Source organism: Manis javanica, chromosome 4, assembly GCF_040802235.1.
Source record: "Manis javanica isolate MJ-LG chromosome 4, MJ_LKY, whole genome shotgun sequence".
Classification (NCBI taxonomy): Eukaryota; Metazoa; Chordata; class Mammalia; order Pholidota; family Manidae; genus Manis; species Manis javanica.
The window spans coordinates 150,627,105-150,647,230 of record NC_133159.1 but is presented as its reverse complement, the minus strand read 5'-3'; the positions used below and the strand labels follow the sequence as shown (position 1 = coordinate 150,647,230).

The 20,126-nt window shown below is 49.1% G+C and overlaps 1 protein-coding gene across 3 annotated transcripts in view; it reads left to right on the top strand.

Moving 5' to 3' along the window:
- AKAP1 (A-kinase anchoring protein 1) overlaps positions 1 to 18,938 on the top strand; it is a 39,135-nt gene extending 20,197 nt beyond the window's left edge. For all 3 annotated transcript variants that reach the window (XM_036999065.2, XM_036999067.2, XM_073235400.1), the window contains exons 2-11: positions 4,739 to 6,386; positions 8,933 to 9,066; positions 10,653 to 10,779; positions 11,347 to 11,474; positions 13,250 to 13,427; positions 14,884 to 15,034; positions 15,492 to 15,559; positions 17,063 to 17,136; positions 17,358 to 17,420; positions 17,942 to 18,938. In XM_036999065.2, coding sequence (XP_036854960.1) covers positions 4,772 to 6,386; positions 8,933 to 9,066; positions 10,653 to 10,779; positions 11,347 to 11,474; positions 13,250 to 13,427; positions 14,884 to 15,034; positions 15,492 to 15,559; positions 17,063 to 17,136; positions 17,358 to 17,420; positions 17,942 to 18,016 — 2,613 coding nt within the window. In that variant the 5' untranslated portion in view covers positions 4,739 to 4,771 and the 3' untranslated portion in view covers positions 18,017 to 18,938. The remainder of the gene's footprint in view (positions 1 to 4,738; positions 6,387 to 8,932; positions 9,067 to 10,652; positions 10,780 to 11,346; positions 11,475 to 13,249; positions 13,428 to 14,883; positions 15,035 to 15,491; positions 15,560 to 17,062; positions 17,137 to 17,357; positions 17,421 to 17,941) is intronic.
- Positions 18,939 to 20,126: the final 1,188 nt, after the last annotated feature.

Genomic DNA, 20,126 nt, shown 5'->3' with positions numbered 1-20,126 from the left:
TTCTCATTTCTGATTCTGTTGATTTGTGTTGATTCTCTTTTTCTCTTAATAAGTTTGACTAGAGGCTTATCTATTTTGTTTATTTTCTCAAAGAACCAGTTCTTGGTTTCATTGATTTTTGCTATTGTTTTATTCTTCTCAATTTTGTTAATTTCTTCTCTGATCTTTATTATGTCCCTCCTTCTGCTGACTAGGCCTCATTTGTTCTTCTTTTTTCCAGTTTCGATAATTGTGATGTTAGACTATTCATTTGGGATTATTCTTCCTTCTTCAGGTGTGCCTGGATCACTATATACTTTCCTCGTAAGACTGCTTTCGCTGCATCCCACAGAAGTTAGGGCTTTGTGTTGCTGTTGTCATTTGTTTCCATATATTCCTTGATCTCTATTTTGATTTGTTCATTGATCCATTGATTATTTAGTAGGATGTTGTTAAGCCTCCATGTGTTTGTGAGCCTTTTTGTTTTCTTTGTAGAATTTATTCTAGCTTTATACCTTTGTGGTCTGAAAAGTTGGTTGGTAGAATTTCAATATTTTGAAATTTACTGAGGCTCTTTTTGTGGCTAGTATGTGGTCTATTCTGGAGAATGTTCCATGTGCACTTGAGAAGAATGTATATCCTGTTGCTTTTGGATGTAGAGTTCTATAGATGTCTATTAGGTCCATCTGTTCTACTGTGTTGTTCAGTGCCTACGTGTCTTTACTTATTTTCTGCCCAGTGGATCTATCCTTTGGGGTAAGTGGCGTGTTGAAGTCTCCTAAAATGAATGCATTGCAGTCTATTTCCCCCTTTAGTTCTGTTAGTATTTGTTTCACATATACTGGTGCTCTTGTGTTGGGTGCATATGTATTTAGAATGGTTATATCCTTTTGTTGGACTGAGCCCTTTATCATTATGTAGTGTCCTTCTTTGTCTCTTGTTACTTTCTTTGTTTTGAAGTCTGTTTTGTCTGATATTAGTACTGCAACCCCGGCTTTCTTCTCTCTGTTGTTTGCCTGAAATATGTTTTTCCATCCCTTGACTTTTAGTCTGTGCATGTCTTTGGGTTTGAGGTGAGTTTCTTGTAAGCAGCATATAGATGGGTTTTGCTTTTTTATCCATTCTATTACTCTGTGTCTTTTGATTGGTGCATTAAGTCCATTTACATTTAGGGTGATTATTGAAAGATATGTACTTATTGCCATTGCAAGCTTTAAATTCATGGTTACCAAAGGTTCAAGGTTAGCCTCTTTAGTATCTTACTGCCTAACTTAGCTCGCTTATTGAGCTGTTATATACACTGTCTGGAGATTCTTTTCTTCTCTCCCTTCTTATTCCTCCTCCTCCATTCTTCATATGTTGGGTGTTTTGTTCTGTGCTTTTTAGGCGTGCTCCCGTCTAGAGCAGTCCCTGTAAGATGCCCTGTAGAGGTGGTTTGTGGGAGGCAAATTCCCTCAACTTTTGCTTGTCTGGGAATTGTTTAATCCCTCCATCATATTTAAATGATAATCGTGCTGGATACAGTATCCTTGGTTCAAGGCCCTTCTGTTTCATTGTATTAAATATATCATGCCATTCTCTTCTGGCCTGTAAGGTTTCTGTCGAGAAGTCTGATGATAGCCTGATGGGTTTTCCTTTATAGGTGACCTTTTCCTCTCTAGCTGCCTTTAAAACTCTTTCCTTGTCCTTAATCTTTGCCATTTTAATTATTATGTGTCTTGGTGTTGTCCTCCTTGGGTCCTTTTTGTTGGGAGTTCTGTGTATTTCCGTGGTCTGTTCGATTATTTCCTCCCCCAGTTTGGGGAAGTTTTCAGCAATTATTTCTTCAAAGACACTTTCTATCCCTTTTTCTCTCTCTTCTTCTGGTACCCCTATAATACAGATATTGTTCCTTTTGGATTGGTCACATAGTTCTCTTAGTGTTTCATTCCTGGAGATCCTTTCATCTCTGTCTATGTGAGCTTCTATGCGTTCCTGTTCTCTGGTTTCTATTCCATCAATGGCCTCTTGCATCTTATCCATTCTGCTTATAAATCCTTCCAGAGTTTGTTTCACTTCTGTAATCTCCTTCCTGGCATCTGTGATCTTCCTCCGGACTTCATCCCTTAGCTCTTGCATATTTGTCTGCATCTCCGTCAGCATGTTTATGATTTTTATTTTGAATTCTTTTTCAGGAAGACTGGTTAGGTCTGTCTCCTTTTCTGGTATTGTCTCTGTGATCTTGGTTTGCCTGTAATTTTGCCTTTTCATGGTGATAGAAATAGTTTGCAGAGCTGGGACAAGTGATGGTTGGAAGAACTTCCCTTCTTGTTGGTTTGTGGCCTTCCTCTCCTGGGAGAACAGCGACCTCTAGTGGCTTGTGCTGGGCAGCTGTGTGCAGACGGGGCTTCTGATTCCTGCCTGGCTGCTATGGAGTTTATCTCTGCTGTTAGCTGTGGGCGTGGCCTGGCCTGGGCTGCTGCTCCAAAATGGTGGAGCCGTGTTGGAGGGGGCGCGGCCGGTAGGCTATTCATCTCCATGAGGGGCCTCCATGCTCCCTGCTGCCCAGGGTGTTAGAGTCCCCAGAGATCCCCAGATTCCCTGCCTCTGGACTAAGTGTCCCGGGACGCTTCCATCCAGTTTTGGGGTCCCTGTCCCTTTAAGATTTCCAAAAAGCACTAGCCAAAAAAAAAAAAAAAGCCACTCGCTTTTCTTTGTCCTAGGGCGCCGGCCTCAGAGACCCGCTCACCAGTCTTGCTGCCCTGTTTCCCTAGTATCCAGCACCCCACGCATGCACTGTGTCTGCGCTCTGGTCTGGATGGCTGGGGCTGGGTGTTCAGCAGTCCTGGGCTCCCTCTCCTTCTCGCTCAGACCTCTCTCCTCTCACCGGGACCTGGGGGGAGGGACACTCGAGTCCCGTGTGGCCGGGGCTTTTATCTTCCCCCCTTCGCGAGGTGCTGGGTTCTCACAGGTGTGGATGTGGTCTGGATGTTGTCCTGTGTCCTCTGGTCTCTATTCTAGGAAGAGTTGTCTTTGTTATATTTTCATAAATATATGTGGTTTTGGGAGGAGGTTTCCGCTGCTCTACTCACGCCGCCATCTTAGAAATCAAACTTGAGTTATTTTAATCTTTATTAAATATAATCCAACCCCAGTGGTTGAAGGTTAAGTGTGAAGTGAGAGAATGCAAGGGAGAGGTGAGTGAGGTTCTGTGTTTGAATCTGAGGCTATAAGATAGCATCATCAAAGCATTCTGCCTGGATGCATGGATACAAAATCTTGTGAGGCTTGACCATTGCCCAGTCCTGCCTTTGTGTCTTCAAATTCCATTGCTTCATTTTTAGCCAATAGCAAGGTATCTTTAAAGATGAAGGGACTTTCTGGAGATGACCTCCTCCCCAGCACTTCGCCCATCCCCCTCACTTTGGGGGCAGAACACTTTTCCTAGCATTCTTCATACACTGGAATGTGTGTTTTAATCATTTGGTGGTCTCCTTAAAATTCAACTTGTGATTTTGTTGGTGTGGGGTTGAAATACCATATTTCTGGTAGGTTTCCAGGTGACGCTTGATGATTCTGGTCCATAGAGTGCACTTGGAGAAGCACAGTCCTGGAGCAGTGGTTCCCAGCCTCTGCTGAACATTAGAACCACCTGGGAGCTGTAGGCACTGGTTTTGCCAGAGAACATATGAGTAAATTAAATAATAAGAGTTGTTATGGCATTTATGTTTATCTCTGTTAACAAAGCACAAACCCAAATTGAGGTGTAATTGACCTTTTTAAGGCAGACTTAAAATTTTTGCAGAGAAAATGAAATTTGCTGTCATAGGAGGCACTGAATACAAGCTTCCAGAATAAGTCTGTCACACACCTCTAATAAGAGCTAACCTTGCTGTGCAAAACACTTAATACATATCTCAGCCAATCCTTACACCATCCATCCTTTATGATGTGTCCCCATCTTACAGATGAAGAAAATCAAGTTCCTATTTCCTTTACATATCTACCATCTTCTTGTAGGCCCTTGTTATTTCTCCTTGTCTGGATTTAATGAACTTCCGTCTCCAAGTTCCTATTGCTTGACATACTATTCATCCTATCCCCAGAACTACAGAACTATGCTTGTTCTCTGTTGCCTATAGGATAAAGTCCAGATTCTGCATTGAGGTCCCAGAACCCTCATCAGATTTGCTAAACCATTTGGTTCTCCACATGTGATCTGTATCTCCATTGCATTGTGGTGGCCAGTACCTTCCATACCCTGGAACATCCCCCTATCCTTTTGAAATCTTACTCATCCTTGTTCTGGAGTCCGTTGCTCTTTAATTACTGTTTTGTTGACTGATGCTTTTGTAGGTATATGTGAGAGACATTTGTACATGTAGATTCCATGGGTGTTTAAAATTGCTCTGATGCTGTCTGATTAGATTAGTGTTCTGTTAGTTTATAAAATACGCTAAACACAACCAGCCCCTTGGGAAACAGAGGAAGGATTTGACATCAGGAAGTGATGAAGGAAGGGATTTGGGTTCAAGAGAATGCCTATCTTGTTTTAAGGGAGTGTGGGTGGATGAGGGAGCAGGAGTGGGAGATGGCTCTTCCTGCCCACCTGCGTCTAGTGGATCACCTAGAGGGTGTGTGTAGAGGGAGGGACGCTCCTTCAGGGGCCAGGACTGGGAGTGCAGACAGCTCTGCATAACCTGCTGGTTGTCTCTCCTGTGTACTTGCATCAGGATCCTCTTACTGGGTTCTCATTCATCCCTCTCTACCTCTCCTCCAGCTCTCGCAGGTATAATTCCTTCAGACCTCCAGGATGGCCATCCAGTTCCGTTCATTTTTCCCCTTGGTATTGCCTGGGATGCTGGCGCTCCTTGGCTGGTGGTGGTTCTTCTCTCGTAAAAAAGAGGACGACAGCAGGCATGACACCCAGTTGAAGGCCTCTGCTGGGGAGCAGAAGGCCCACCCTGCCATCAAGGAAACACTCCCCATGGAGAATGCCTGTCCTGTAGAAGGGCCCACATCCCCCAGTGTCACACAGCTGCCGGAAAAGGAGCTATCCTCTGTAAGCAAGCCTTGTGGGGAGCCCCTAACCTTGCTGCAAGCACATCCCGCCTGTCATAGATCAGAGTCCTCAGGCAACCTTCCTAACACCACGGACACACGATTTCGACCAGGAATGCGCAAAGATGACAGTGCGAAGATGGAACTAGCCCTGATGGGTGATGACGTCAGGTCTTACCCTCCAGAGTGTCCCCTTCCATCCCCAAAAGGTGTTGCATTTCCCCATGAAGCAGTTGAGATGTGTAAGCTAGAGTCTATGTTCTGGATGGACAGGCAGGGCCAGCAAGGCCAGTGTGCAACCCTTGCAGAGAAGCACGGCCCCCAGGAGAAGGCCAGAGAGATGGGTGGGGCCGAAGGCACTGGCGAGGCAGTGTTGGGAGACACTGTGCTGGAAGAAGGTGTGTTGTTTCAGGAGCGGGGCTCTGAATTGCAGAACAGCAAGGTGCCTAGCCTGGCTTTCCTGGAAGGAGGAGGAGAGAAGAGGGAGAGTGGCCCACCACAGGTGGAAGAGGCTGGGGGCACAGTAGGGGAGTTGTCAAGCACTTCCGTTGAGTCTGCGCCCCCAGAACTGGAGAAGGAAAATGAGAGGTCAGCTCCCCAGGCCGGGGGTGGCCGAGTCTGGGACAGAGACTTCACAGGAGAACTGGGCCAAGAGGAGGCCTTGAATAAAAATGAGAATATTCAGAAGGTTGCCTTCCAGATCATCTCCAAAGTGATCTTGGAGGCCACTGAGGAAGTGCTGGCCACCACCATGGGCAAGATTGCAGGTCGAATGTACCAGACCTCAGCTGGTCAGTTCCAAGGGCGGAAGGAGGAGAGCTGTGCTCTCCTAGTCAGCCAGAACACTGCCCTGGGGCAGAGGGCTGAGGAAGCTGCCATGGAGGCTGCTGCGGAGGCCACCACAGCCCCATCGGCCACTGCCCTCCCCTTGCCAGGCCTGCCGCCAGGGTGCCCACCACCACCAAAGACCTACATGAACTGCCTGACCAGCCCTCTGTCCAGCCCCACCAAGGACAAGAAGCCAAAGAACTCTGCGTGCCACATCTCCCTGGCCCGCTGCCCAACACCAGCTGCCCTGATGGGAGAGTCTCTAGACCAGGCAAGTGTCCTGGTGGAAGATGTGGGCTATGACGACAGCCAGGGTGTCCCTTCTATGGCCTCCTGTGGGCAGTGCTCAGATTCTGTCAGCACTTCAGGGCTCGAAGACTCTTGTACTGAGACCAGCTCAAGCTCCAGGGACAAGGCCAGCACCCCGCCGCTGTCAGAAAGTACTGTGCCCTTCAGCAATGGGGTTCTGAAAGGGGAGTTGTCAGACTTGGGGACTGAGGATGGATGGACCGTGGATGCAGAAGTTGATCATTCGGGAGGTAGGAGGGTCTTGGGCAGTCCCCACTTGGAGGACTCGGGGGTTCCCCTTCATTTGTTAGGGAAAGGAGGCAGCTCTGTCTCTCCCTCTGCTGCTGCTGCGACAAGAGTGCTCTTCAACTCTATCCCGATTGACCTGCAGAGAGTCAGGGTACAGCAACTCTATCCCGATTGGCCTGCAGAGAGTCAGGGTACAGCACAGAACTGGGGGGTGATTGAGAAGTTAGGTCTCCCTGAATGCCCCCAACCATGGGAGCTGTAACCTGGCTCAGCAGCCAGTACCTACCTTCCCCAGTGCTACGGAAGGAACCTGCCCAAAAGTTGGGCCCACTGATTAACCTAAGTGTGCCTCTTTATCTCTTTTAAAACCAATCTTTAATGGTTTTTTAATGGAGAGGCTGCCTTAGCTTTAATTCCCTTGAGTACCAAGAAAGGGTGTGAGCTTTTTAGTGGTTTATTTCCTTTTAATCATGTGCTTGTTCCCATGTCTTCACCTGCTTTCCTCCTCCAGAAGCTCTTACCGGGTAAGTGCCTAGAGAGTGGCCACAGCTTTGAATACTTGTGGGAGGCTGGCGCTTTCCTGCCTTGTTGCTGTCTCCTATTCCTTCACAGAGAGCCTCAGCCAATTTCTTTTTGTGCAGCTGTAGATCACCACTAGGAAAGAGGGGCACTTTGGTAATGAAGTGTCCACTGGGTTTTTCGAGTGCTGACCCCAGTGTAGACAGTTCAGATTGCTAACTTACAGGTCAGCAGCTCTTGACCCTGTGTATGCAGCTACCCTGGGCTATTTTCATTTATCTTATGGAAAGAGGCCAACGAATTCCCTGCGTAGGTCTCTCGCTTGCTCATCCTGGAGCCATTCCTTACCATTTCAGCTCCAGGGAGGCTGGGGACCTTTATTGGGAACTTTGAGCAGCATCTGTTGTACCACACGCTATATTTTGTCACCTCTAAGATGCCACTGATTAAGACACTACTTCTCTGTATACCTCTAAAAGAAAAAAAGTCATCATGCTCGTCATGATTATAGAAGGTCAGAGACTGTAAGATGCATCCTAACTTCAGGGATGTTAAAATGTTTTCTCAAATCTTAAAATGAGTGAAAAACATTCTTTCAAAAAATAAAAGCATTTCCCTTTGTCTCTTGCCTCTCAGCTTAACTAACAAGCTGTGCAGCCATGCCATGCCAACTCTAGATAGATTGTGGTAGCTACAGGCTGTCATGGAGCTGTAGTGCTGGGTGGAGAGGTGTGGGGCTGCTGTTGTACCTGGTAGTGTCATTCATTGAGCACTCAGTTGTGCTAAGCACCAGGTTCATGCCTTACATGCCATTCCCACATTAGCCCAGCCTGTGTGTGATGCAGTGGAAGCTTAGAGGGGCCAGGAACCACCAGCTGAGGCGGCTAGAAGCGGGCAGGCTTCTGAGTGCAGCCTGCTGGAGTCCTGGAGTGGTGTGAGCCACCTCTGGGTGGCGTAGCATGGCAGGCATCAGCCAATCTCACTGGTGTTGAGGGAGGTCACTTTAAAGGTCGCTCTTCCTTAGCTGGTAGTGGAATCTCTTTTAAGCCTTACTCCTCTGACTCCAGACAGTATGTGGACTGCTTGGTAAAGGATTATGGCTCCAGTTTGGACAAACCATGTGGAAAATAACCTAATTAGTAGAATTTCAGGAGTGATCTACTTCTGACAATTAAGTCCTCCATATATAAGCCAGAACAATTTCTCTTAAGCTGATCTGGACCCCTGTTTTTCTTTGGCCCCTTTGGCACACTCTTGAGCAAGACGGGAACAGCCTATGTCTGTGCCAGAGTCCTGCTTCCTGCTCTGCCCCCTTGGGCATGAGCTTTAGCTCAGTATTTGACTAGGGGTTTAAAAAGCCTCCATGAATCAGAAGAGCATTCAGAGTTGAGCAAGTCTGGGCCTAAGCACAAGGAAAGGAGAACCTCCTTCCTTCATCTATTCCTGGTAGGACCCTGATGCAGGTTTAGAATAATGCCCTCTCAGACAAGCCTGTGAGGGGGAACTCTTCTAGCTGTGCTTGGCTGATGGCCACTGCCTGTGAGCACAGGCCTGGGGCCTTGGGGATTAGGGACCCTTGGTCTGAGGGCTGGCATAGTTTGAAGGGTATGGACCAGTTATGACTGGTCAGTCTCTGGAGGCCTGCGCCTGACACTGGCTCCTGGGACCATGTGGACCTGTTGGCCTGCCCCTTCCCCCGCTCCGTGAGCTCCCCTTCCTGGGCCAGTGCCTGACTCTTCCCAGTTCACCACTTGTCTCTGCTCCAGCAGCTGTGGCTGGGAGTGGCTGCCAATTAAGCAAGTGGGACTGTAAGTGACAAGCTAAAATTAGGTGTATCTACACCCCCAGTCCTCCTTCCACTGGGGTTGTGTTCTGAGCCTTCTAGGCCGAGAGTTGACAGTCACCTGCCAAACTTGAAGAGAGGGTGTGGGCCAGGTGCCTCCTGGGAATGTGAGTTTGGAAGCTCTGCGTTGTTAACTGCTCTTAGCTGGTGTCTGTGCCTGTGTGCCTGGTGCTTCCTCCCCTGCAGGGTCTGACGGGAACAGCATGGATTCGGTGGAGGGCTGCTGTGGCCTCAGGAAGACTGACGGTTTCCAGAATGCTCAGGCAGGCTCCAGTCCTAAGAAGGTTGACCTCATCATCTGGGAGATTGAGGTACCAAAGGTAAAAGCTTCAAGCTCTGCAAGCCGGAAGTTCCCTGGGCCTGGGGTCATCAGGCTTTGGGGGCAGGCCCAGGGGAAGGCCAGGAAGCCAGAAGAAGGTCCTGAGTGAGTCAGAGCCTGAAGGAAAGGGACTGCTGATCCTTTGCCAGGGTTCAGAGAGCTTCCTGCAAAATGGGATTCTTCCAACCACTTTCAGGAGCTGCTTATTCTTGTCTCCTTCAGACTCAGGCCGACTTACCTATTTAGCGGCTTTTCTTGGATGTGCCGGGCTCAGGTCTGTATGGGTATGCTGGCAAGACCCAGACCGAGGACCTGTGAGTCCTTCACTGTGTCCTGCTCCAGGTCTTAGGTGCAAAGTGTATTTTATAATTGAGCACAGCATATATCCATATTTTAGAGAACTTGAAGAATACAGAAATGCATGAAGAAAATAAAAATCAGCACTAATCCTACCCCCGAGAGTGACTGTGAAGACTTGTATTTCCTTCTCGCCTTAACACCCTGTGGTTTTTAAACAAAACTGAGATTATGTTCCTTTAATTAATTCTTTTAAATATTTAACAATTTAATTTTCCTGCATTTCTTTGAAAATGTAATTTTAACTGCATTATTCATTTGGTGGATCTCAGTTGACTTTACCAGTCCCCAGTTCCAGTGAGCTCAAGTGGATTCTAGCTCCTTGTGTTCTAACTTCCCACTTATTAGCTGGATCTTTAGGTTTATCTCTGGGGCTCAGAAATAATTGGCCAACTGCGTTCCTCCAGGGCACTTCGCACCCTGCTGAGGTGGAGAGGAGGCTCCGTCTGAACTCTGGATCCTGTGGGCCGCCCTGACCCTGGAATGCTGCCTCCCATGGTTGTTACCTTCTCCCTTGACCCTGATGGAAACCCTCCCCTCTCCTTCAGTGGCTGGAGAGGACACGGCCAGGCAGCTCTGGGGGCAGAGCTGACTGCATCACTAGCGGCTCTGCTGGGGTGGGGTCATTGGGATTGTTGCGGAGCTTGCCTTACATCATGGCTAAGTTTGGATTCTTCTGTCTGCCTGAACTCTGGCATTCTGGGCACTTCTGTAAGCCTCATGCTCTGAAGGCTCCATCCTTGCTGTTACTTGGCAGCAGAAGCCCAAGGTCTTAGACCTTTATTTTTAAATTGAGCCTTTTTATCTTTGAACTTGAGTAGACCTGACAAGGTCAGAGGAGTCATAAGTTGACCCATTGGCTGGTGAAACACCTCATGGTGTGGGTTTGAGAGGAGCCGATGTTGCCTTTGTGGCCTTTTAGATTTAGACTTCACTGTTGGGGATGACATGGGAACTGCTGAGTCCCTGGAACCAGACTCCATCCAGCTCGATTGCTTAGAAGTTGTGTGATACTGGGCAAGTACTTAGCCTCTCTGGGCCCCTTTCCTTATTTGTAACATGGTGATAAAGGTATCCATTTTTAAGTTCTTAGAACAGTGCTTGGCAAATGAGTGCTGACATGTTAATAATTAATATGTTTGAGCTTGACCTTGTGTAAAACAAAGGTAGGTCTTCGAGAGTGTAGGGAATTGATTTCCCATTAACACTCTTATTCTCCATCTCTCTCAGCACTTAGTTGGCCGACTAATTGGCAAGCAGGGGCGGTATGTGAGTTTTCTGAAACAAACCTCTGGTGCCAAGATCTACATCTCAACCCTGCCTTACACCCAGAACATCCAGATCTGCCACATAGAAGGTCAGTGACAGCTGCTGCTCTGTGTTTTTTTCCCCTGAAGTGTAAAGCATTTGAGTTCTAGCAGCTTCCCTTTGGAGTCTTTAAGTTTCTGAGCAGAGAAGCCTGCTTATCCCAGGTGAAGGGAGCACTGACTGGTATCTTCATTCAGCCTTCACATCCAGTTCAGGTGCTTGACTGAGACTCATGTCCCTCCCCCAGATCTTCAGGCCAGGAAAGACATGAGCACATAGGTGGGTGGGCTAGGGCTCCTGGGCTTTGAGGGCCCGCTGCCCCATAGAGCTCCCTCACAGAGCAGAAGTGTGATTTCCCCTCTGGGCAATGAGGGCCAGGCTCTTTCCATCTACCAGCTTTCTATTGAATTCAGGCATCGGTCACAGCAGCAGAGGGATTCCTCTGAAAGGTCAGTGCTTTACAAGCCACTTTAGATGCCTCTTTTCCTCAGGCAGAACATTATTTTGGCACTTTAAAGGTACACTTGAACTCCAGGAAAATGCCTATGGGTATGCACAAGGTTGGTTTTGCTCTGTTTGTCTTACTTTTTGTATCCTGCTTCCATCCCCATATTAGGCTCTCAGCGTCATGTAGACAAGGCGCTGAACTTGATTGGGAAGAAGTTCAAGGAACTGAATCTCACCAATATCTACGCTCCCCCCCTGCCTTCGCTGGCACTGCCTTCTCTTCCAATGACTTCCTGGGTGAGCATGCTCCTGGAGGACCAGGACTTCTTGTCTCCCTTTCTCCCTAACCTGCCCCAAACAAGAAACTCCTAAGGCCATGGGCCAGGAAGGCCAGGAGCTCCTTGATTCCTGTATCCTCTCACCTCTGGCTTCCACTGGTCACTTCCACTTCTAGCCTGTGTTTTCTGGTGCTGGGTTGGGGACTGAAGAGCTGGAAGAAAGCCAGAGGTGCCTCTATCCCCACTTGGAAGGACAACTCCCCTGGCTCTGTCACCTTGGCCCCCTGTGTTTCTAAGACATCTGGAAAGGATTATGGTCCATCTAGGACACTAGGTGAACCCAGACTGGCTTGGATCTGCTTAAAGCTGGTGCCATGTTCAGCCCAACACCTCTGAGGCCTGGGTGGGACCCACCATTGTGGGTTTGGATGGCCTCATGATGGGTCACTATGTTCCTCACTCCTAGTGGAGCCACGTCTAGCGGTGGCCCTGGTGAAAGAGTCCCTTCTCCTTCCCCCTCCCCATGACCACCTCCCCAGGCCCTGAAGCCACGTGGCTCTTTGGAGGTTGCCCTAAGAGTTTGACAGAGGAGTTGCTGACATCTGAGGCCTCAGGGGCCTATCACTCATATCCTGCAGCATGCCTCCAGCTCTATTTGAGCCTCATCTCACCGGTGGAAGAATTGTATGGTTCTGTAGGCCAAAGACTACTGCATTTCACACATGGGCTGAATTCAAGAAAATTGCCTCCCATTCTTTTGTTTAGAATGGTAGACTTCTTGGTCCTGTATCTTGCCTTTCCAAAGATCCTGTGCCTCAGGGGAAGAAATGGATGTCCCTTCCTTCCCTGTGGATATTTGGGAGTGGGCTGAACACTACTCCAAGTTTCACTTCAGAATCACAGAATTTTTCCCCAGGAAGCTTAGCCCAGACCCACTCTTTATTTTTAAATTGAGTGGTTGGTATGGCTTTCTTCCCTTGTTCTCTGTGTGGCTCAGTGGGCCAGGTGAGGACACCCAGGTGCCTCTCAACCAGCAGCCCTGGTGGGGAGAGTTGGAAGCCAGGACTTCAGCAGAAGCTGCTGTTGTGGCCACCTGGCTGGAAGATGGACTAGATTCCCTGCTGTATCCAGAGCACCTAGAAGTTGCCTGTAGCTTAGCATCTAGTGTCTTAAGGACAAGTCTTCTAGAGACCTGGCTGGCTGCTTCTAGGGCCTTTCATGGGAGCCTGGCTACTGAGCAAACCTATATTCCGAATGCCAGAGTGGAAATGTGTTGGAAGGAGGTCTGTGGAGCATAGAGAATAACAATTATGACTCATATTCTTGCAAATTTTGACAACAGACTTGCTGGCAGGAAAACAGAGTAGGGAGATGCTGTTAAATCTTAAGCTCCTGGGGTCAGCAGTAAGCCCAGAGTAGCTGGCTGAGGGGTTGAAGGCCTCCTCACCTGTTATTCTTGGATACTTTATTCTCAGCGTCCGCCACATTCCCATTTGCCTTCCTTGGGTATTAGAGAGAGGAGGGGAAACCGGCCCACCGATGCTGCCCAGGCCAGCAGGATGCTGCCTCTAGTGGTTACCCGTGGCATTGCAGGACAATGGCCACAGTAGTCAAACACTTTATGGCTAAAGTAGTTTCCTTGAACCTGTCACCTGGGTGCCACGTTGCTGTGGGTTGCCATACCCTTTCCAAAGCTTTGCCAGTTCAGAGACTTGCCTGGGGGTTCAGGGCTTGTCCCAGACTTGATGAGGGAAGGATTGCTACAGTGCCTGCTGCCCCTTCCCCTCTCTACAGCTCATGCTCCCCGACGGCATCACTGTGGAGGTCGTCGTGGTCAACCAGGTCAATGCTGGACACCTGTTTGTACAGCAGCACACACACCCCACCTTCCATGCGCTGCGCAGCCTGGACCAGCAGATGTTCCTGTGCTATTCTCAGCCCGGAATCCCTACCTTGCCCACCCCTGTGGAAAGTAAGTGCTGCCCTGGCGTCAGTGGGGAGCCCTGGGCTCTGTCTAGGTCGGGGAGAAGTTTTGGGGGTAGCCTGTTCTGCCCTTTGTCTTGACCAGGAGGAGGCATTATGGGATCCTTCATGGGAACCGCAGCCCTGAGTTCTTCCTTTGGCGTGGTTCCTCTGCACTGTTCCCTGGCTTGCCCAGGCTGCTGCTCCCATTGGCTGGCAGAGTGATGGGGTTGGAGTGCAGTTTTGACACACGATTCAGATCCTAGCTCTGCCTGCCACACCTATTAAATGGAGCTGATACCCACTTGTTCCAGGAATTGGGGGTGGGTGTCGTGTGTGTTATATGTACAGTACCTGATGCAGATGCTGGTCCCCACAGAAGCTCCCTAGGAGCAAAGGCCTCCGAGGCGGTTGGGTTATCTCCATGTGACAGGTGAGAAACAGCTTCTGAAGTCCCGTGGCTTTCCCAGGTGAACCTGGGCAGGAGCTGGAGTCTGGCCAAACCCAGTGGCATTCCTGAGTCTGTCTTTCATTGCCATTATTTTTATTGCCCTTGTTAGCAAGAATCAAATGTTAGGACATCTCTTGACCCATCCCCATCAGGGACTCCTAATTTGGAGCCCCTGGTGGGCCTCAAGGCATTAGGAAAACCTTTGACATTATCTGTAGCATTTTATATGTTTTTTTCTTGGAGGAGTAAGGGTTTAATTTTCGTCAGATTTAATGTTGCTTCAACCCAGCAGTAAAGACCAAATGAGTCCAAGAGATGACTGCACCAGGGTGTCCCTTTAAGAGTGTGGTCAGCTGTGTCATAGGCCCTCATCCCAGTTGGCCTGGGCAGCTGCTACTGGTGCCTCTGGGTGACCTGCCTCTTCTGCAGCTGGGATTAGTGACCTCAGGGTACTTGCTCTCTAGCCCCGTTGGCTTCCCAGGGCATCAGTGCACCTTCCTGAAGCGAAGGCTAGAGGAAGTGGTGGTTAGGTCTTCTGGTAGGAAAGTTCGAGCCCCTTTCTGGTCAGCTTCCGAGTTGTCAGAAGCTGGAGCAGGCTCTAGATAGTAGGCTACTGAGATCTGCTCTTGGAGGTTCTTGATGCTTTCTGGGACTTCCTCTTAAGGATCTAAGTCTTCATTCCCTGAGTTTTGGCTTGTATTTGGTTTTTCCAGTTAATCTGTGTCTCTGTCAGGCTTTGGTAAGTTACTGAGTAAATGGGTCTGGATGCATGCATTTTGGTCTGGATAGCTATTTGGGCAGTGCACATGATAGGGTGAATTTCTCACAACAGAGACTTTGCACCAGCAGTCTTGGGCTCTGGGGAAGCTCTGGGGACTCCTTGCTGTTCTCCAGCCTTGTGGAGGCACAGGCCTCTGAGAAGTAACACGGTGGGGTGGGTAGCATTGACCAGAAGAACCCCTTGGTGCCCTGGCCTGGGTCACACATGTCCACATGCTTTCTCCCTGTCCTGCAGTAACGGTCATCTGCGCCGCCCCTGGCATGGACGGTGCCTGGTGGCGAGCTCAAGTGGTGGCCTCCTATGAGGAAACAGATGAAGTCGAGATTCGCTATGTGGACTACGGTGGATATAAGAGAGTGAAAGTAGATGTGCTTCGGCAAATCCGGTGAGTTGGGACCCCTCAGACAGACAGGCATGCACCCTGCTTCTTAGGGGATGTGTGATTTCTGCATAGCTGGCTCAGTTCTACTAAGCCTGGGATGTGGGTTAATTCCTCCATCCTGCTACCTGCGCTACTTACAGTAGAGTCTGATATGAACAAACTTCATTGCTCACCTCAGCCAATCTGAGCTAGAAAGGCCTTTCTGTGGAAGACTTCCCCCCGGTCATGTAGCAGAAGAGAAGCAGGCTTCTTCCTGGGACTTCTGTGACCACTGAGGCCACTACATTCAGCCATGCCAGGAGCCACTGCCCATTGACTGTCGCGGGCACCCCTGCTTTGCTTCATCCTGGGTTGCCGGGGGTCTTGGTGCTATGTTGGTGCTATGTGTGAGTTAAATACTGGCCTGGAGTAGGTTCAGCCTTCACGTCTGTGCTTAACTTGTTTCTTCTTGCATTTCTAGGTCTGACTTTGTGACACTGCCATTCCAGGGAGCAGAGGTCCTTCTGGACAGTGTGATGCCCCTGTCAGGTAACAGGTGGGGCCTCTGGCTTGGAGGCACGGGTGTTGAGAGGAGGTCTTTCTCTTTGAGGGTGCTTGTTCACACCTGGAGGTCTCATGCTAACACAGACCACTTCCTCTTTCGGTTTCTGACTGAGTAGGTCTGGGCGGAGGCCCAAGAACTCACATTTCTAACAACTTCTCAGGTGGGGCCAGTGCTGCTGGTCCGTAGACCATCTTTTCAGGTGCACTGCTGTAGTCTACCCAGGCCTCCAGCTTTGAGAGGTTTCTGGCACAGGTACTTTCCAGAGCCATAGTCAAGACCCAGAGTCCTAGCACCCGTGGTTGAGGGCAGGCATTGAGGCCCACGCCACTGCCTGGCTGGGCCTCACCCCTAGGTACCCACAGGGGTTACATAACCACTGACCTGTGTGGTGTCTTAGCCTGTGATCTCATCCCTGGAGAGAGGGGCGCAGGCAGTGTGATCCTGGGCAGGTTGCTTAGCCTTGATCCACTTACCCGCCCTGAAAATGGGGTGGTACCTGTCTTTCAGGGTGGCCAAGGGAATTACCTAAACCCAGGAGCTGGTCAAATAGCAGCTAATTTATGGCCAGGATTTTTGTATTTGTAGGTAATAGTTTGTTCCTTCCATGCTCCTCCCTCCCGAGGTTTGCCCTTTCTAATCTTATTCTTACTTGTCTAAAGCAATGACATGCATTAGAAACACTGGTCTAGCCAGAGGCACAGCAGCTAGAGCACTGGACAAGGGCTTCGGCTTGTTTTCCTTTATTGCTCTTGCCCAACCTTTCTTTCCACTTCTGTCCATCTCAATGGTCTGTCCAGGCCCAGCTGAAATGCTGCTGCCTCAGTAAGACATTCCCAGACCTTCGTAAACCTGCCTGTCCATCTTGCCTTGGGTGTGTTCTTGACCATAACTTGAATTCTGACAGAATGTTGCCTCAGCACCCTGCCCCTGTGGGGGCACTGCCTGTACTGGGCTCTGCGGCCAGCTGCCTGGATTTGAATTCCTCCTTCACCACTCTGGGAGCTGGTTGGCCTTTGGCCATCATCCTTTGTGTCCATGTTCTCACCTGGAGAGCAGGGAGAACACCTGCCATCTCCTTGGGTGTCACTGATGGGGTAGAAGAATGTCTACAATGTGCCAAGCCAGGTTAGGCCCCAGATAGGTGGTGGCAGTGGTGACATTTCCATCGAAGTCAGATCAGGTGTCCCTTTGGTCCTCCTCCTCCTCCATGGGTAGCATGCAGCAGGGACCCTGAGTGTGTCCACCTGGGGGCCCGGGCTCTGCTCCCTTCCTCCCTGTAGCATGCAGCAGGGACCCTGAATGTGTCCACCTGGGGGCCTGGGCTCTGCTCCCCATGTGGCTGTCCTGACATTGGCTCTCCCCAGCGAAGTTCCCTAGTCCCATGGCAGCCTCTGAAGTGTTCTGCCTGGGATACCCCTGGGAACTGTGTGAGTGATAGGAGTGCTTTGCGTCAGTGAGTCTAAATGCTGCTTTTTCTTCTCCTCAAGATAATGACCAGTTCTCACCTGAAGCAGATGCCGCTATGAGCGAAATGACAGGAAATGCAGCACTGCTGGCTCAGGTGTGACTGGTGGCTGGGAGGTGGGCAGGCTGGACAGAGTCTGTCTGAGGGCCTACCTGGCTTCTGCAGTGCCTCCTGGCCTCGCTTCCCTAGTATCTGGGATTCTCGGGAACTGACCTTGAATTCCTTCCTCCCTCGGTTGGGCTTGGGCCCTTGGCGGCCAGCAGTCTTTAAGGAGGAGTGCACGGGTAGCTTTTAAACATGCTTGGTTTTGTTTTTAGGTGACAAGTTACAGTCCAACTGGACTTCCTCTGATTCAGCTGTGGAGTGTGATTGGAGATGAAGTAAGTTCTCTTTTCCTTCTGAGTGTCTGGCCAGCAGTAATGGGTTGACTGGGAGCTGGTTCTGCTGTTGTTTCCTCTTGAGCTAATCAGAGGATATAACCATAGACCAGTGGCCCCCAGGGGACATGTAGTGTCAGACACATTTTTGGTTGTCACAGTTGGGGCAATGTTGCTTGTATCCTCTAGTGGGGACAGCTGGGATGCTGCCAGACACGCTGCAGTGCACAGGGAGCCCCCCAAGTGTCTGGACCTTTCTGCACCTTCTGTCTGTTGGCTTATTTGGCATACCATCTCATGGTGTGCAAGCTTGGATGTCTTCAGTATAGGAAAAAGCCTGTCCTCATGCCAACAGACATTCAAGTAACACTCCTTTTGGCCTAAAAAATGAGTGAGTCATGCCCGCACCCGTACCCTTTGTTTGTGGTGGCAGCCTGGGACTGTACAAGGGAGGACACACTTTGGTTCAAGAAGTGGCCCTGAGGTGCCGTGGGCAAAGCTCTCAAGGAAACTTTGTTTTCTAGGTGGTGTTGATAAACCGATCACTGGTGGAGCGAGGACTTGCTCAATGGGTAGACAGCTACTACGTGAGCCTCTGACCCCCATCCCTCCACAACTGCTTCTTGAGTCTTTTTTGCACTGTTGAAATTGGGCTTGGCACTAAGGCAAAGAAAGACTTCACATCAGAATAACAAACTTTGTCCTCCCCAGGAAGTCCTTTTTTTCATACTGTATTTGTGTTACAAAGATGTTTCGTCTCTGAGAAGGAACTGTGAGTTCTCTTCAGAGCCATGGGATGGTGTTTAATGAGCCAGTTGGCTTAACCTGGTTCCAAGCTGTTTAAAATTAAAAAAAATGAAGTGGAAGAAGAACCATCTCAGCTAGGTTGTCCTTGTCCTATTACCCCTCCTTGCCCTTCTTCCTTCCCACTTTCTCCTCCATCCTGTAGATGACAGCAGACAAGTCAAGGGATGTGTTGCTTGCTTGAAGGGGTCTCTTTTACTTCAAAATCTATTTTCAGGGAGCAAGACATGAACTGAATAATTGGTATTGATTACTTGTACAGCTTGCATAAATGAATGAATGATGTTTAACCAGTTTTTATGAACTTTATGTAGGTCTCTAAAAAGGCAGACTTTTTAATGCATATGTAAGTATGAAGCAATCATACCTCTGGCCTTGGTCATTGGGGGAGAGGAGCTGTTAGATTGCCAAGCCTTGTTGTAATTTATAACCATTTTCTATTTGTGCAAACTCTGTAAATATATGTTTAAAAAATGTAATATTTTGTATAAGATACACTGGAGAACAAAGGGAACTCAAGATTTTTCCATACCCCATGTCATCTGTGAGCAGAAGTTACTTCTGCAGAGTACAGCTGTCCATCCCAGCTCCTCCCCTGGCTTCCTGCAAACTAGACAGGGTGACTGTATTATGCAGACTGTGATCCGGGGATTTTTTTTTTCTTCTGTACAAATTTGTTTAAAAAAAAAAAAAAACAACTCATTGAATTACCTTGAAGTGGTGTGTTTGTTTGTTTTTTTTAGGCTGGCATCAGCATTGTGAGATTTAAAATAAGTAACTTCAGTAACTTGTATAAATCTTGGACTGTGTACACTGTAATTTCGAGTCCATTTTTTCCATGGTGGAAAAAGGTTGGGGGTGGGTAGTGAAAGGAGTGCTTGTGAGTATGGTGGGTGGAGGATCCTGTCTGAAGGAGACCCATGTGCCTTTGAAGACAGTTTGTCCAATTTCTATCTGGCTTTTTCCCCCTCCTTGCCCCCACAGCATGGCAGCCGAGCTTCCTCTGGCTTCTCCCAGTGAATGTCTGAGATAGCCAGGCTTGAATTTAAAGCACTGGTTCCCAAAATTGTTGGTTGTGTATTCTTGATAGATCTGTGAAGGTATTTAGTCTGTAGTGGTAAGAATTATACAAAAAATGCATTTAAACAGTGAGAGCAGAACTAAGACTTGATTTAATGGCCCCCTCTCTCAAAGGCAGGCTCAGACCCTTTGGCCCAGGCCTCCAGCGGTCTCTAGAGAGCTGAGGTAGCCCGAGGGTCCTTCACACTGAAGGAATCTTCCCACGGAGCTGTGGTCACTCTCCCCGGCCGTGGGTCCCACATCTGTAGGACCACATCATGTTACCACCCTTGTAAGGCAATGAAATGAAATCATGGAACTGTACCCCACTTGTGCAGAGCTTGCCCACAGTGAGCTCTCAAGCAGTCCTGGCTGCTGGTAGTCTTAAGTCCCAGCAGTGACTGGCTGTGACTTTGGCCAAGTCAGGTCATACCCAGGACTAAACTTCTGTACAATTTGGCATCTCTAGAGCGGGAGGGGTGTGTGGGAGCCTTCCAGCTCGTCCAGGGAGAGTTCACAAAGCCTGGGTGCATGTTTGCCGTTCATCTTTGGTACTCACTGAGGGGCTTTAACAGCCATCGGAGCCTGATGGGGAGGTGGGAGGGCAGAGACTCAAGCCAGGGTGGTCAGAGGCGACAAGGGCTTCCTCTGGGCTGCCCGCTGGGGTGGCGAGTGATGAGGCAGGATCCTTGGGGAGAGCCCCTGGGTTTGCAGGAGGCGGGCCATTCCTGGTGTCCTGGTTTTGCAGTCCAGCCTGCAGGGATGGCTCTATTAGACAAGGCTTGGTATACAGGAGGAAAAGTAAGTTGGAGGCTGGTGGAGGGCAGGTACTCTTCAGAGAAATCC